The sequence below is a fragment of the Hippopotamus amphibius genome, chromosome 1 (genome assembly GCF_030028045.1).
Source record: "Hippopotamus amphibius kiboko isolate mHipAmp2 chromosome 1, mHipAmp2.hap2, whole genome shotgun sequence".
NCBI lineage: Eukaryota > Metazoa > Chordata > Mammalia > Artiodactyla > Hippopotamidae > Hippopotamus > Hippopotamus amphibius.
This window is the reverse complement of record NC_080186.1, coordinates 234,452,179-234,471,023: the sequence shown is the minus strand read 5'-3', so window position 1 is coordinate 234,471,023 and position 18,845 is coordinate 234,452,179. Positions and strand designations below refer to the sequence as shown.

Below are 18,845 nucleotides of genomic sequence, written 5' to 3'. Positions count from 1 at the left end.
TACTGGTCAAAACCTTTAATTACAGTATATAGTTTGTGCAGCTGCCTGGAAATTGGTCTCAGGGTCAGTGGCTCTTCCCGTTCCCCTCTTTCCATTCTTTTGAAGCAATATTGCTGAACTGGAGGCATTGTTCCAGCTTTCGTCTGTGCTCTGTCTGCTGCACACTATGAATAGCTTTGCAATCACTCCAGCAATTGGTTCTTCAACTGCCTTTAGGTTGTCAATTGCAATTCACTGGCTCCAGGCACCTTTTCTCTTTTCATTCTCGTGAGGTCTTTTCTTATTTAATTTGCAATAATATTAGGGAATGTCTTCTTCAGACATGTCACTAATGTCTTCCTGATTATGAGGCTGGGTGTACATGTGACTTTCATACATCTGCCTGTTAAAAGTGTTTCACTACTTTTCTTATGTCTGATACGGGATGACAATCTTTGCAGTTATCTTGCAAGGAATTTGGCTTCATTTGAACTCTTCTTTCTAAAGAATAATCTGAAGAATCTGCCGTAAAATACTCATTGGAGTTAACTGATGTAATTACTCATTATTTTTATAACTTCCCAAAGGTGTACTTTTTCATTTTTGTAACAAGAATTAAGCTCTCATATTTTCTTCCTATAATCACGCTCTATTTTTTTTAGTACATACAAATTATAAATTTGAGCTCTTATACAACTGAGAAATAAGTAAGAAACAAAGGGTTTTGACTATTTAGAAATCAATGCCTATGTTTTTAGAAACTGTTCAGAAGACCTATCTTCAGACATCTTTTGAGAGATTATATAAAGAAAATATTCAAACTATTCAAAATGAGTTCTGATGCTTCTGTATTATAGGGAGTTTATTTTTCTTTAGAGAAGAGAATAAAACATATCTAAAACATATCTCTTGATCTATTTAGGAAACAAACAAAAAAACCTTTAGAGTATTAAATCTCAAATCCTTAGTGCTGGAGAAGACCCAGCAGATTAACCCCTCTCATTAGTCGCAGCCATTCCAGAGTAACCAGAGGTATTCTTACGCTGACACTGTGTAATAATAATAATGACAGTAATTATCACAACGATAATAACTAACGCTTATTGTGCTTTTTATCTTCAAAGCACCTTACTGGCATTAACTATGTGTCTCTTTTCAAATAAATTGAACTCAACAAATGTTTACTAACTTTGTAAGCGATGGAATGTGTAGCAACTGAGTTTCTTTGCAAATGAAATAAATAAAACTAAGAACCAAGGAAATGGTTCTGGAAACTTGTGCCTCAGAACCATTTGTTGCCTTTGCTGAATGAGGGTTAATCAAATACTTATTTTTATAAACGGCAAAACTGAAATACAGATATAAAGGGTGAAGTTCACCAGTATAACCAAATACATATTGCTTCAAATAATGAAGAAGTAAAAGAACAGTGTTTGGGTAAAATCAAACACTAACTGTATTAGTTATGATTCATCACTATAAAATACTTAAGTATGTATAGGAAGGAAAACTGTTAAATGTAAGAATTTTAAAAATCCTTCTAAGTTTCACAAATGTAATAAACACTTTTATTAATTTACAAAGCTAAATTTGTTTCTATTGAATTGAATGCATTCCTTTAAAATCATCTACATTATGTTCCCACAGATCTTTACCATGTACCATACCAGTCTCCACACGAGAAATATCAACAGTAAAAGATAATTTGTAAAGCGAGCAAGGGAAATAAGCTCTGTACAGTTAAAAGATAGGCATTTAATAAAAGCATATTCAAATAATATTATTCAGGCAAGATGTCTTCACTTCTTATGAGGGACTTGGGAAGAAAACAGTAACCTGTTGTACCAAAGTCCTCAAGTGAACAAATATAAGTAAATAAAAAGACACGAAAACAAACTTTTGTAAATATGGTAGTTAACAGATTGAAGTTTTTAAAAACTCTTAACATGGTTTCACAGAAGATGCGGTTCGTGAGCAATATTCAAAGGTCAGGGTTTGGTGCAGGGGGAAAGGAAAGTTTTTATACGCAAGGTTGGAAATAGATGAGTCATACCGAGTGAAAGGAAAGTAGGGAAATCGAGACAAAACTGATGGCATGAAGCCAACAGGGAAGCACGTACAGAAAGACTCAGAGGTAGTAATCATTCAAACAACACAGACTGAGCACAGAGACATAAACAACCCAGAATTCCTGTCCTGTAAGGAGCTTGCTATCCTGAAGGATAGACATAAAAGTTAACAGGCAATTAATTCTAATTTTTACGATTAGCATAAGCCCAGGACGCCTCGGCACGTCCCAAGGAGGGCTCCTCTCTCAGCTAGCGGTATCCAGGAAAACTTCTTGTGACACATAATCTTTAGGTGGTTTTCCTATGGCAACAGGAATAGTGAGTGGTAGATGAGATGAGAGAGAAAAGAGAAGGGGATTCTACTCTCAAGCACATTATCATATTAAAACTGTGGTGTTTCTTTTGATTCTGGAAGGAATTAGAAGGTAACACTGGTTTTTAACATGGGTGTCGTGGAAAGCAGAAAGGAAGTCTTTGCTTTCTGCTCTGTGTTGAGGGATAGGGAGGAGGGGAGGCAATGTGAGGATGTAAACAATCAGGAAATCCTGAAAAGCACTGCAGAGGCAGAGGTGAGAGAGAGCTGGGCACTGAAATGTCTGATGAGGAAACTACGAATTGGAAGAGGTTCCCAAACTCGCCAGCTTTACAAAAAATGAAGCTATGCATGTGACTGAATAAAGGGAGGAAGTGGAAAGAAACGGTTGTTTCATAAAAGAACATAATGACTTCTTTCTGCACACACATGGTTATGTTTTCAAACGTACGACTTTGTTATCCCACCGCAACACTCTTCTTGATAGAAGGGACCGTTCTTACATAACGTATTTGTTAACAAGAATTTCTTTAGTTTTCAGTGGGCAGGGCACCTTGTCATAATATTGCCTGGTGGGTGCAAGAAACACAGGTATACAGGGTTCCCTAGAATGGTGAGATCAAGGTGGCTAGATTTAGCATCAATGAAATCAAATATACAAATTAATTTTTTTCAAGGATTGCATATAAAAAGAAAAAGCACATGAAAGTACAATAAATAAAATATTCTGGCTATTGCAAGTAGTCTCTAAAAGTTGCTCTATACTAAGGACACCTGCAATTAACTATTGAAATGATTGTGGTTCCACCTTCTCTTGCAAGTTAGTAAACATTTTCAAGAGATCACGGAGTCATTCAGTGGAAAACTGACTTCCAAACCCTCTCATTGTTTCCCCAAGATCAAACTGTAACAGAATGGAGTACATCTGTAAGGAATGGACAAAAAATAAATTGTATCTCATATCATTTTAGGATAAGCATACGTCCCATAAGGGAGTTTTCAAACTGCTCACACAATAGGTATGTACACTGTTCTATGTGAAATCAAATCAGTATTCTAAAATGCTGCCAAGAAGCAGGTCAAGATACTTGGAAGACTCTTAAGATTTAAAGTATATGACACTTTACAATGATTATACCACAAACACACACAAACACACTCGTTTCTCTCCATACACAGACCTAAGATTTTATGTGATTTAAACACTGCTTCGTACTTCTAACAAAAGATTTGTCATGTAAAATCAGAGATGATATTCATCACCTCACAGAGCTACCAAAAAAGAACTGCTCTCCTGTCAAGCAGTGTAAATATAAAAATTTTAAACTAGCAGATTATTTACAGACAAACAGTGTCCAAAAATTTCACTCTTGCAAAACTCTCTCTGATTCTTTGTAGGAAGGGGGAAAATACACGATGTGGAAATAATTATCCATAAACAAGAAGTAATTATATTTAAATGTAATAGTTAAATAACATAAAACATACATTAGCATTCTCTTCCAGAAAATGTCTAGACTAAAAAGTGAGAACTACATAAACTATTCATGACACGGTGAATACTGAAAGTACTATTCAAAAAACATGAACACTGATAATCAGAACAAAACATGGTCTGAAAAAGTAATGTTTATATCATTACAGAAATACTTGCAGATACGCTTCTACTCTTCTCAAATAGAACACCACATTCTATGTACATCATAATAAGGAACTAAATTATGATTGAGCGAAAATGGGAGAAATGCCTGATTACAAATTTCAGCTTTAATGCTGACATCCTAATTTACAAGTGGATTTTCCTATGCTACAATTAATGAGCCACGGAACGAACAACGTCATCTGACCTTACAATTCTACTTCAAAATTCTAGGTTTCACAGTTTTCAGCCTCTTTTATGTTTTTTAAAATTGAAGTACAGTTGATTTACAATGTTGCGTTAGCTTTCATATTTCTTAATATTTGCTTTAATATAAAATATTCGAGTTAACAGTATTTTTGATGTTTTATTTCTGAAAAAGTTAAATACTTTTGGATTAAGAATATGAATGAATATCAAATCAGATGAGATTGTTGAAAGGATAAACTATTTCTTTCATGTTGACAAAATGTGTTATTTTATAAGACATGGTAATGCCCAATGAAATAAGATTTGAAAAAGCTAGGAGGTAAAAGAATCACATTTGGCAATTGTGCAGAGGGAAAATAAGATTACTTTTATTGACTACTCCATCAGCTTAACTTCTCATAAAATCCTCCTGATCTATTAAATAACTTCAGAACTGAAGTATGCTCTCCTATGGGAGCTGTAAAACAAATTAGATACAATTACAATTCAATACAAACAAAAAACCAACCTATTTACCCTTAAGATGATTCTTGTTTTAGAAAGCTTTATCATTTAAATTAGACCAGAATTTTCTCTAGTGAATTGTGGCCACTTGACATAACTATAGATTTTTATATTATGTTTTCTATAGAGGAAAGTAGTTGATATGAGTAAACTCTGGAAAACTGTGATAACTACATCTCCCTAAAGTGAATACAAGAAACATCTGTTGCAAGAACTGCTTGGCTTTCAGACAGTATGTAAAGGGTGTTCTTTTTCCCAGTGTTTTGTTATTACAAAGAAAAAAAAAAAAGCTTATTTGTTAAAAAACATGTTTCTACTATCAAGTCTCAAGGCATAAAATCTTAAAATTCTGCTAAGTTAAACATAGCTCATTACCAGGTAGGTATATTACGGAAAGGGAAACTATGCAATGCACAAGACGCCACTTGCTTTCTGGAAGGGCAACAAAATAACTGGGCATGTTGCCCTCTGTCTGTGGGTTACATAGTAGTTTTAACCATTGTTCCTATCTTAAACTTCTTTCTCAACACAAACCTGGCAAAACTCACATCACAGAGGAGGGAACTAAATACATAACTTCCTGATGATTTTCATCCTCTGTTGGAATCTGAGTGATAATTCAGCTTTCTCCTTTGGATTTCACCCACTCCTACCAGCTTCTAAGGGCAACAATAACCTGATATCCTCGTTAAATGATAAATGAATTCTTAAAGTTTTACTCCAGTGACAGGATAAATAATCACAAAATTTTTGCATAATGAATTAAGCACCAAATCTAATAATTTCAATGGTAGGAGGGGAAGAATCAACGAGCCTCTGTGCCTTGTCATAACTGCATCAAAGAATTGCTCTGTGCTTCTTGGTAAACTGAATGCATTTTCCCTGATTCTGAAAGAACAGAATTTTACCTAAAATTCACAGGTATTTTACACAGTAAAACACCATCTTTTTACTATCTGGAAATCCCACAAAATGCACACAAATTAGCTGGTACAAATGAATAAAAATGTTTATAAGCGACAGAGCACAGGGCACCTAATACCTTTAGGATCAGGAAAGAAAGCAATAAACAGATGACCACTTCTCAACACATTTCAAGTAACACGTAAGTCTGCTCACTTCTATTTCCTCTTCTACTCATGCCTATTCCAACCATTTTGAGGTTACTGTTTATAAAAAAGGTTTAAGATACAATTTCACAATTCCATTCTTATGCTAACAATAAAGTATTAATTTAATTCCTAAAACACTCCTAGGAGTATTTCAGCACAGCATCATACTACTACTCTGAGAAACCTCTGTTATTCAAGCAATGGGGAAAATAGGACGTTTCCATTTCTTTCTCTCCCAAATCCAAAGTAAGTTTAAGCACTCTTCATTATGTTTCAATAAGTTCAAGATCTACAATGGAATTTGCCCATGAATTCAATTAGGGCAGTCTAAAATGTTAATATGCACCTGGAATAGTATGTGTTTATATAATCACAGGGAAAATGCTTCACTTAGAGCAGTCCTCAAAATGGTATTGGCAAATTCCATCACAAGTCAAAATTTTGAGGAAAATTCATTTAAAATGGATAGGGGTAAAAAGGAAAGTCAAAGCCACATATGCTCCAGTATACACAAGTTTAGAATAATTTTCAAAGTATACCTATGATTATTCTACATTCACAACCTTTTCTTTCTAAAAGATGAGTCACAAAAAGATAGTTGCCCTTTTCCTAGAAGAGACTGCCAGCCAACACCAAAGTAATTAATTGTGAAAAGTAATTAATTGTGAAAAGCTTCCTTTATGGCATACTCCAAAGTAATTAATTGTTAAAAGCTTCCTTTATTCAATGTAGCAGTCTTTAATTCCAATGGAGGATTACCATGAGTCATATATTAGGTTTAAAGGATGCATTAGTTTCTTTTTGTGATGTCTATGGAAACATATAAACAGTTTCTTAAATTAAAAAGAAAATTAAATTTCTGACAATGAATTTCAGAATACCAATGCATTTTCAGCAAAGCTTCTTATAAACTAATCTAACACCTGTAACTACCCATCATCATACACTATTATACCTATTTTACAGACAGAAAAACTGGTGCTAAGAAGTTAAAAGATGTACCTGAGGTCTTAGGAACAGATCAGGAAGGCACCACAATCACAGTGCTAAAGATCTCCACGTTGATGCCTGTCTGAATAGATTTGCATTACTCTTTCTACCTTAATCACTTAATGTTATCTATAAGGTAGTTCACAAAATGTAAAAAGGAAAAAGGTGCTAACTACTTAATGCTGAATGAGGCAACTAAAGATATACATAAGTTCTATTTAATAAGAAATCCTTGCCTTCTTTACTATTTTTCTAAAATAAATGAAAATTCTCTATAGACAGTACCTCCGACACCTCAAATTAATCCCACTCACTTCTCATTAAAAAAAAAAAAGTCACATTATTCCCATTTTACAGGTGAGAAGACAGGTACAGGGACAAAGCTATCTGCCCATGGGTCCCACACAAAGTGGGAGAGACTCTGGAGTTAGAACTTGTCCTTGGCTTCTCATCCATTTTTCAGACTAAAAGGCAATGTGCTTTCTATTATTCTAAAGTCACTTAAAGGAGCACATAATTTTTGAAGGGGGTGGGGAGGGGGTGGTGGAACATATCCTGAAAGTTACAGGTGTAAAGGAATACATCAAAAGTTTTGATTTCACCGTACTTAAGGTTAAAATTCACTATAATTTAAGTTTTGAAAGCTATCCACATCTCTTATTACTTTAGCACCATGAATATCAGAAACTCGGCTGAGACACTGATTATCTGCCCAGAATTAGTCTCATGCTTTTATAGGAGAGGTACAAGCTAAGAAATGAAATTAAATATGGAAGATAAAGAATGGGTCCACACTAAAAGGTATTTGGTGGCATGGAACGTGCAAGATAAGAGAGCAATCTTCAGCCCGGCGGATTACAGAATAGGACCGGCTGCTCCTGGTCAACAGCGAGCACTTCAGAGGCGCAAGAACATGACATTTGAGGGCGAGGGATGCGCGGTAACACGCACGATGCGGTCCTCGAAAAGAAGAATGAACGAAGTAGGCAGGCGAGGTAAAAAAAAAAAAGAAAAAAGTTAAATGACCAGGCCTTTAGCCCTTTAAAATAGATGAGAAATCTATTTAGATAAATCTTCTAAACAATTAAAAAAAAAAATCTACAGTCACCAAGTGGGGTTAGGGGTGTGAATAATACTTTCTATGTGATTGATATAGGCTTTCTGTTTTCTAAAAAAAACTTAGGTTTCATGTTGAAAAACAGTATAACCAGCATATCTCTAATTACAGAAATCTTTTCAGATTCCAACGTGGCAGCAGAAGTGCAACAAACATTCAGACAAAGAGTTGTCACCTTAATGAGACATACCTCTTGTACTGATCGAGCAGCTGGCTTGTCTTGATGATTGGCCAGTATTAAAAAGGGTAAAGTGCATAACTGTGGGTGCTGAAGAGCTGAGTGCAGTTCATTTCTAGCAGTCTCTAAATCATCTTCTGAAGAGGCGCTGTCTAATACAAATATTACCCCTTGAGAACCTTGGTAGTAGCGGCTCCAGTATTTCCGGATATTATCAGCCCCTGTCAAAAACAAAATAAATTCTCTTTTTAGAAATAGCTTTCAGCAACTGCAAAATGTTCCCAACAGTAATTTCCTATTGGAAACCAATGTGACTTTAAAAATTAAGTGCGGAGATCACAGTTGATGAGAACAAAGGCATTAGAGCCAGTGGCCTTGAAGGAGAACACAACAGTTTAAGAGTCATTCTTCACGCCTTTCTTATCAAAATATGGAAGAAAGAATCAGGAGCAGTACTTCTTAGACTTAAACACAAAAGCACGTTTTCATGTTCTGCTTAATAGTCCTGAACAAACCACCCCCTCTACAGACTGAGGCTGAGCCTCACACAGAGAGCAGCGTAACCTCACTGGCACCAAGCCTTCTCTCCAGACCATCAACATTACCTTGTGGACACTTTCTGAGAACTGCTTCCTGCTCAGGACAGCCTTGTTTACTTCATCCAGAAAGTTAAAACTATTAGCACAACACCTCGATGTGTCAAAGTGTTAAGTTTGTGATGAACTGAAATCTTGGCCTTTGGTACATCTGCATAACACCATCTGGCAATGAGCACACGCGTAGCCTCACTGTGATAGGGTCTCCATAGGAAAAGACATGGAGAGTCTCACCAGCCAAGGCCAAGTCTTACTCCTCGTCATATTTCCAATATCTCGCATACGTACAACTCAAAGTTCGATACAGGAATGAGGAAGATGAGGGAAGGAGGAAATGAAACTATACACTCATTAGGCTTCCAACTTCGAGGAAACTGGGGCCGAGAGAGGTGAAGTGACTAAACTCCATCACGTGTACAGCAAATCACAACTTGAGATCCGTGTCTCAGCAGACCACTTGCCCAGGGAGGGCATGGATATTCCCATTACATCATGATGAATACTTCCTTTTCTGTGATTCATGACTAGCACAGGCAATTTCCGTGTATGTGTGTGCACTGTGGGGTTGGGTGGGGGCAGAGTTATACAACCAATCCAAGTTATTGGTTACATAACAAAAATTAGATATCAAGGAATTTCATCAATTCAGTGCATATAATCAAGTTCTGAGAACTCAATAACTATATTGTCGTCATCTATCGAACATCTAGCTCCTCTGGTGGATACACTGTGCTGAGTGCTAGGGATCCTGAGTGGAGACTGGAGTTGGTGTGCACTGGCTGGTGAGAGCCAATTGTGTGTCTCTTCCCAACACTGTTCAGTAACATCGTTTTGGTAGCTGGAAAACGGATAGGAGTATTTTCACCAAGAAAAATCAGCAAAAGCTATCTTTCAGGTCTTTTCTTCTCCTAGAGAGCCAATATACCACTGGATGACACTGAGGAGCTCATGTTTTTCTGGGAGAAACAGAATGAAAAACAAAGATGATAATAAAGAGTAATTAAGCACTGTGACAGAGGAATTCATCAGGGTTCTCTTGGAGCCGGGGACGAGGCATCTTATCCAGACTGGGCAAGTTTCTTAAAAGAGTGATATCAACTAGACAGCTACCATTTATTAAGAACTTCCTGCATTCCAGGCACAGAGCTAAGTATTTTCCAAAAACAAACAAACAAACAAACAAACAAAACAAAACTCATGTAATTCGTACAACCATCCTAAGAGGGAGGTGTAACTGACTCAGGCTTTGAAACATTCTGAGATTCTAAAATCTGGGGTATTCATCATAATACTATATGAAATCATCAGGTATATAATAAGATCAAGGGCATTTTGTGTTTAGTAACCTTAAATACACAAAGGTGGGATATGAGCAGGGTTGATGCCTATCAGGCAGGGTCCAACCAAGAAAACAAATCAAAGAGAGGACGTTTAGGCCAGAGATTATTTAATGTAGGGAATTAGTTGCCTAAGTGATGGTAGAACAGAGAAAACAATAGAGGCATTGAAATTAGCAACACCTTAGGTCAGGTTCCCTATATGAAGAGCCTGAGATGGCATTTCTTACATAGCTGAGTATAGACAGAGTGCTGTCGGGAGAAACTGGAGTAAAAGAAGGAAGCTAGAATGGGGGAAGGAGCTATGCAAAGACATGGTTTCAGAAACCTAGCCACAGCCTGATCCAATGAGCAGTTCTAGAACGTAGACTGAACCACAGAAGTCGCCCCATCCAAGAGGCAAGGCGGCTGGGCAGTTACAGCCCTGTACAGTCATTGGCTAGGAGCCACCCTGGGGAGCAGGAGGGGGCTGGGGCATGATCTCATCATCTCCCCAGCATATCTGGTCGCGGTAATTACTGTCAGCCAAGGCCAGGCCTCCAGAGACGGGTACAGGTGTGAGTCATTAGCAGCCAATACCCGCAGCAGCTGGGAGACGGATGCAGTGGCCCAGCAAAGGAGATCTGGGTAGGGTACCCACAGCATCTGCTACAGGCTACATCCAGACATTATCCCTATGGGAGAGAAACATCCATAAGCTCGAAGAACAAAAGTAGAGACCGTGTTACCTGGTGGTAAATGTTTAAACCCACAAAAACACTGTGTGCACACGTATCCACACACAAGCTTTTTATAAATTTTACCAACACAAAGGCTGCGTAGCACACAATTTTCATACAATAAGAATATATGCAACATGCTTTATCATAAATTTTATAGAGGTCATTAGTGCTCACAGAATGCTTTCATTGATTTCACTGAACTTTTGTATCAACAGCCAACCAACAGTTGAGGTTGGCCAACCATAGTTCTAAAATAAACGTTGGTTGTGCTAAGTGTTTCCGTGTATTAATTCATTGGCCCATGACAGTCTTATGAGGTAGGTACTTTTATCACTCTCATTTTATCAATAGGGAATCAAGATGCAAAACAATTACATAACGTATCCAAGGCTAAACAACTAGGAATATATTCAGGTCTACTGTGATTGAAATAGAAGGATCACTGACCAGAAAGGTGAGGAAGTTAAATAAAGAACTCTACTACCACATAAGCCGAGAGGGGGAAAGGGGAACCTGCTAGAATAGAAGGTACCTAAGTGCTTATATTTATTAATGCTCAGAGTGGGAACCTGTCCAAGAACACTTCTGAAACAATTAATTCAACCAATAGTATTATTAAATGCCTATTCTATACAAGTCACTGAGTTAGGACCTACAAGAAGTATTTAGAAAGCCCTTGTTCCTCTTAGCTCAGACCCTCAAAGCCTGTAAAGCAATACTGATTACAACGAGGTCTGCAAATGCACAAGAGGAAAAAAAAAAAACACGACCATAGCACTGGAGAGTGTCCAGGCAGTCAAGTACAAAAAGAAGAATACCAGATACATGTTTTAATGGAACTTGTCCAGTGGAAATATGTGGGACATACTGGAAATCCAACTTGTGAAGTCATCTCTTTCAACAAGAAACGATTTTCATTTGTCACATTTAGGAGCACATAAGCACCTAAGTGAAAGGAAATGACAGTTTCAGTCCCATGTTGGTGGATGAAATAAACCCAAAGACAAATACCCTAACTTTTGAAAATGCCCTGCATATGACATAATACATGAATACATTATTATTAATATTGAAAAGACCCTTTTCTTTAATCCCCTGCTACACAGTCATCTGCTCAACCTTAGCATTTCTGACTTTCGTCACAAGCGCTGAGCTTGGAATTCGAAGCTTCAGTCCAGCCTCCTGCACAACAGCTCTAGTCAGCAGCAGCCTCAACCCGGATCGGGGCTGAGGAAGCCAGCCACGGGGGGGAGGGTGGGATACAGCTGTTCAGTCCAGCCAGGCAGGCCTTAGTTCTGTCACCAGATTCAGATGAGAAACGCACATGCCATCCACCCAGCTGCCAGGCACTCTGAGAAGGGCGCCTAACTCGGGAAATTCAGAACACCTGTTTGATGCCCGTATCCCAGCACTCCTAACCCACGAACCACATCCTTCCGGGCAACACACGCAGCACGTCATACCTAACAGTAGTCTGAGCCCACTCATTATAATGACTCGAAACTGTGTGCTCTGTGTCCCTGAAATTACAATTTGCATATAAAAAGGATAAATACCAAACTCAAACTGGATCTATATTTTACTCATTTAGATTAAAAACCAAAGGGGTGGTCTAAACAGTAGAGAGGCTGGGTAGAAGGTGTTGCCGAATGTCCTCATTACCCCAGGTCTGATATTGCCTTACTGAGGGTTGTAAGGAAGCCTTGGCATCTAAGAGATCATTCTGAGAGTCAATCAACTAGGACAGTGTGGTTCAAGTTACCACAGCAAGAACAGAGAGAGAAGACAGGAACATAATGTCCTCACTGGGCAGGTTCATTTCTATGGCATAACATGGACTTGTTACTTCATTAATTCATTCTTCTAACAGACATCTACCAAGTACCAGGCAGCATCTTAGGTGCTGGGGACACAGAAGTAAACAAAACAAGACCAAACTTTCCGTCTTCATAACGCTCACGTTCTTTACCAGCAGGGCCACTCTACCATTATGGAAGTTAAAAATGCCAGGTACTGGCATTCACAGCCTCTGTCTCTTGCAAGCATGGACATCTGATTCAGTTCTGGTGAAACAGGACTCGGCAAAAATCTGCTGGGAGCTTCTGGAAAAGATTTTGCTCCTCGATAAAAAGACAGATGCCCAAAGAGAGCTGCCTCTTTCTTCTACTGCTTAGATTTCATTAGGTGATGAGGTGAGGCTTTGAACAGTATTAGCCTCCTAGCAGCCTTAAAGGAGACGTACCAACATGTTGAGGACGTCAGAATGGGAAGACAGAAAGAGCCTGGGCCCTCCAGAACAGTGCTGAGCAGCAGAACCTGTCTCCTATATTAAAGAATTCATTCTGTGAGCAAAGTAAAAGCCAATTATTCAAGCCAACTTTAGAAGCCAAAAAGATGCTTAGTTCCCTCGTGGTAAACTAATAGGCTATGAATAACTTCATTAAAAGAGTTGTTCTTGGGACTTCCCTGGTGACACAGTGGTTAAGAATCCACCTGCCAATTCAGGGGACATGGGTTCGAGCCCTGGTCCAGGAAAATCCCACATGCCGCGGAGCAACTAAGCCCGTGTGCCACAAGTACTGAAGCTGCACTCTACAGCCCAAGAGCCACAACTACTGAAACCATGTGCCACAACTACTGAATCCCACGCACCTAGAGCCCGAGCTCCACAACAAGAGAAGCCACCACGAGAAGCCCGAGCACTGCAACAAAGAGTAGCCCCCGCTCACCGCAACTAGAGAAAGCCCACACACATGCAGCAACAAAGACCTAATGCAGCCAATAAATAAATTTTTTTTAAAAAAGTGTTTTAATAACAATAACAAAAAATGTACTTGGTTTTGCCCAGGGCACTCAGCAGCCAGAGAACGCTCCCAGACAAAGAATTCCAAGAGGTTTAAGTTGCTGAAAGCCAGTCTGGTGCTCATGGAAATGGGGTTATGGGGGACACCAACAAAGCCTCTCTCAGCCATCCCCCAAAACAGCATATAAATGAGAGTTTAGGCCATTTGACTAGCTGCTGACTCATGGGCAGAAAGCACACACACACAAAATACAATCATGATTATGTGTAAATAAATATCCAAGACTTGATTTATGCAATATCCATATATTTTCAGGCAGAAGAAGTAGCCGTTTGCAAAGTGTGTTCTTCAAGACCCTTTCTGGAGGCCCAGGAGTCAACACTGTTCTCATAAGTATAATAAAACATTATTTGCTGTTTTCACCGGATTGACATCTTCGCTAATGGTGCAAAACAAAGGTGAATAAATCTGCAGGTTACCTAACATGATCAGAGGTGCTGGCTTCAAACTAGTAGTCCCTGTACCCTTGACCACTATGTATTTGCCAGGGGTTGGGGGTGGAGGCTGTGATGGCGGGGAGCCAGTTTCACCTAAGGATGAACTTAACAAAGCAGTAAAAAGTCTTAGTTTTCTCAAATTATATCTTAAACATGTCTTAAAAAAAAAAAAACTAAATGAGAAGCAGGCGAAAGCATTTTTGCTACATACCAAAGGACGTGGTTGCTTGCAGGTTAAGCACTGGTACAACTGAGTGTGAGCTACACTAGTTGTTTTTATTTTCCTGGAATCCCATTTTTACTTGAAACTTCAACTGACAAACTATGATTATATCCAGTCTTGGGTGTTTAACAGACGTTCTCAAAAATGATTATGTAAGCCTGTAGCTTCAAGGAAAACAACTGATAGTATCTGTTCTCAGTGGTAAATTTGTTTGCAAGCGAAAACTAGAATTTTGGGAAAATGTTCATGTCACTGAGATCTTGACAGCTGCTCAGTGATGAGACTGGTGATGATATTAATATATATTTATAATAAAAGGTTTCAACATTTGGAAGATCTACCTACTAATGAATCAATATTTCCCCAGTGACCAATGCCTGATGGTAGAAAACCATGCACAGCTAAAAAACACACGCAAAGCACAAGATTGATCAATGGATGTTACATAACTGAATACAAAAAGTTCATGGATGTGGTTTTCAGATTCCACATCGCAAATGACCTTTAAAAACTACTAGTTGTTAAAATTCTGGTGTTGTATGAAAGAAGACTATCAACAATCTTCCAAACAGGCTATTAAGATAAGTCTCCCTTTTTGAATTTATCTATGTGAGGCTGGAGTTTTTTCACTCCAACCCAAATAACACATAGCAACAGATTAAAAGTAGAAGCTGCAATGAGAATCTGGTCCTCTTCTGCTAAGCCAAATATTAAGGATATTTGTCACTGTTCTCAAATATTTTTGTTTATTTTGGAAATTGTTAATTTACATCAAAACTTTTTAAATTGTGTAATGGGTTTATTGTTACTTTTAAAGGAATTGAAAAATATTTTTAAAATTTATCAGCTTTAATTTCTAACATGGCAAACATTGATATTTATTAATACCAACACATACATGTAAGCTATATAAACAAAAACCCTTTGAGATCTCAATAATTTAAGAGAATAAAGGGCCTGAGATCCCACAGAGGTTTTCAGAATTGTAGACACTCATTATCTTTAACATGCAAGAGATTTAATGGTCTCTTTAAGGTCTACTAAAATTTGGCATAAATTCAGAGCTGTTTTCCAACAGAGATAAAGATGTTACACTGAATTATCCTTACTCTCCCTTGACTGTTTCCTGGTCAAAGAGAGGCCAGCCGGAGCTGAGAGCAAAATCTCAAAATTAAGAGGTCCGTATAGGAATCATACTAATCTTCTTGGTCTCATTGTGTTGGAATTCTAACCCAGCGGTCACATGCTTCCATCCTTAGAAAGATTCTCACAAAGTGTACAGCCCAGGAGATTCTGAGGTAGGTGGTCCTCAGCCTATCTTTGGCAAAACAAAGTTCTAAATACTATACTAGCTGATACACCAATTGCCCTCTTTTCTCCTTATCCACAACAAGCATCCTGGATGTCTATGTTACTCTTAAACACAATTTTACATCATTGCCTTCAAAATCAAATCCTGACAACCGTACTTGAGGACTGTGCCTGCTATCCAATATCTGCCCTGCTCTTATGCTCTTACTCTGGTTTCCATTCATCACTTTCTGTCTGGATCATCAGAATGGCATTCTAACTGGTCTCTTCACTTTTGTCCTAGCAGTGACCCAAGGAAATTACTAACACTTATCTGGAAAACTAGCTCAGATTATATCACCATTCTGCTCAAAAATATTAAATGCCTATAACTTGAAATTCCCAAACTACTTGATTTAGCATTTACAGTTCTCCATGATGTGACTCCAACTGGCCATTCCTCCCTCATTGCTCCATTACTCTCCTGTACACTCCACAGAAGCAACTTTCGTTCTCCGGGACCAGATCTAGGCTGTTCACCTTCGCCTTGATGGTGTTATCCCCTCTGCCTGGAGTTTCTACCATGTCAGCTCTCCCCTTGGCTCTTGCTCATTCAAATTGCTCATGCCCTTCAAGGCCCAGATCAAATGTCACCTACCCCACCAAGCCTTCGTGACACTCCACCTTGGAAATAACTTCTCTGAAAGTTGTAGCCTGTTTCTCTTGTCTCTGCTCATAACACTTCCCGCCCTGTAGCACTGTTACCTGAATGCGTATTTCATCTTCCTGGTTAGACTGAAAGAGCCATATGGGAGTTCTGTGCATTTATGTGTCTCATTAACTCCATACTCTGCATCCAACACGAAGTCTTACACATATCGGGCACGCAATCAGTATTTTTTCAATGAACTTGAGTAGTCGTATATGAAATATTTATTCAGATTTCTCAAATGCGGAATGTGGAATTTACCTAGAAAACTCTTTCCATGATACAGAAACAATCTCTCTTTTTGATTGATGGTGGTAGTTTGTTGGTTTACAGTTATTAGCATGTAATTTTTACGTTTCTGGAACATACCCAGGTCTGCAAGAAATTTCTCACCCAACATCTGATATTAAAAACTTAAAAAAAAAAAACCTACACAGCAAAACTTTATTCTACTTATTGCTTAGCCTTTCTCAGGGTTCTGTTTTAGCGCTTGGAAATGTGCAGCCACGATGCAGCACGTCCCAGCACGCTACTGAAAACACAAGAGCGTGACCCAGCCTCACCCCATGACTGGTGTGATCCTCTTTGATCCCATCCTATCTGGGATCCTTCACCCTGTCCTGATGCCCAACAGAACCAGCAGCCATGAGAAACTGAAAGCATGGAAAGAAAACACTGTGAGAAGAGTTCTGGGAAAATGTTCCCTTCTGTGCTCCTGTAAAAGCCAAGGGCTGACTCCGTAGAAGATCCACAACCCCCAGGGTGATCAGGATTTGCATGGCTCCAAATAGAAAGCAGCAAATTCCTGAGTTATTGGCATAATACAAAAAATAAAGCACATTTGTAGTATTCTGGAAAATCTGGCGGCTGGACTAGAAAAGCTAGTATGGGAATGATTTTGTTGAAATTGCCATTGAGCAAAAGCAACCAATTGGGGAAAACCAAAATAGGAATTTTCTGGCTGAAGTGGAAGATGTTTGTTACATACTCAGGGTGAAATAAGATCTTTTAATACTGTGGAAATACTATTGCATTCTAGCACAGCTTGTCATTTCTCCCTTCGCAGTATTTCTTTTTTATTGCAGACTTTCACTTACCAACTTTGTAACAAAACTGACAGAGATAACTGTGAGGTTCCAAATAAGACAAATTCACAGCCCACAGGAAAAGCTTAAAACCATATGATGGCTCATCCTATATAACAATAAAGAGTAATTAGAGTCACAGATTATAAGCCTTGGCACTCAAAGATAGATGATCAGTTTCTCACTCTAACCACAACTTCTCTGTGATTAATTTGACCCCAAACAAGTTATTGCTACAGAATCTACTCATGTAATAAAACCTTAAGAGAATTCTGCCGGGTCTACAATACGTACTTGATCCCACCCACATTCACCCTTTCGTGACAGTCTCTGTCACTCTCGATGGAAATGCTTACCAAAGGAACAGTGGAGCTCTCCTTTGTGGACTATCCGCTTGGTTCTATTCGTTGTCACTCTATTGATTACGGAAGTACAGCCACGATCCACGTTGAGGCAAAGGAACAATCTAGACTTTCTGGGCAGTGTTTAATAACGTACAAAAGCTAACATGCAGATGGTCCTCAACTTACTACAGTCAGGCTAACAATTTTTCAACTTTACAATGTCGCGACAGTGATACACATCCAGTAGAAATCATGCCTTAATTTTAATTCTGATCTGCTCCTGGGCTGGTGACAGGCCCTGTGATACTCTCTTTGTGACGCTGCGCAGCAGTAAGGAAACCTGGCTCCCCGTCGGCGGCACCGTCACGAGAGTAAACAACCGATCCGCTCAGGACCATCTGTACCCGGACAAGCATTCTGCTTCACTTTCACCACAGTATTCAATAAGCTACATGAGATGTTTCGTACTTTATCATAAAACAGGCTTTGTGTTAGACGATTTTGCCCAACTGCAGGCTAATGTAAGTGTTCTAAGCACGCTGAAGGTAGCTAGGCTAAGCTGTGCTGTTTGGCAGGTGTATTAAATGCATTTTAGACAAATAATAGTTTCAATCTATGATAGGTTTATTGGGACATAACCCTATTGCAAATTGGGGAAGATCTGTACATTATAATTTGAATTATGTAATTGGATAAATCCACGTACTTTACAAATCATAAATAAATATGGACAACTGTCAGCTTAGGGATCAGATATGTTCCAAAATTTTCAGAAGATTCCAATTTTTTTCAGATTTTTGGAACACAATTTTCCTTGAAAACAAGGCAATGCACTGGCGTTGGGTTCAGTCCTGACAGGCAGGCCAGCTCTCATGGAGAGTACGACAGTAGGATGAGTAACAGCATGGACTCTAAAGTTACTGGGTTCGAAACCCAGTTCTGCCACATGTCATCTTAGTGACCTTGGATAAGCAGCTTAATTGTTCTAAACCTGAGTTTCCCTTTCAACGACAGGGAGAAAATAATACTTAGGTACCTCATAGGATTCTAGATAGTAAATAACTGATTTGCCATAGTGCTTGGAATATTCCAAATGTTCATTAAGTGTTAGCTACTATTTTCTTATT

At 38.5% G+C, this 18,845-nt stretch overlaps 1 protein-coding gene across 8 annotated transcripts in view; it reads right to left on the bottom strand.

Annotated features, from left to right (window-relative positions):
- The window catches only part of ARL15 (ADP ribosylation factor like GTPase 15), a 401,290-nt gene that overhangs the window by 193,935 nt on the left and 188,510 nt on the right, over positions 1 to 18,845 (bottom strand). For 6 of the 8 annotated variants that reach the window (XM_057743576.1, XM_057743594.1, XM_057743612.1 and 3 more), the window contains one exon: positions 8,124 to 8,332. In XM_057743576.1, coding sequence (XP_057599559.1) covers positions 8,124 to 8,332 — 209 coding nt within the window. Of the gene's footprint in view, positions 1 to 6,828; positions 6,899 to 8,123; positions 8,333 to 18,845 lie in introns of those variants that run through there. The other 2 variants (XM_057743628.1, XM_057743637.1) reach the window with 2 other exon arrangements.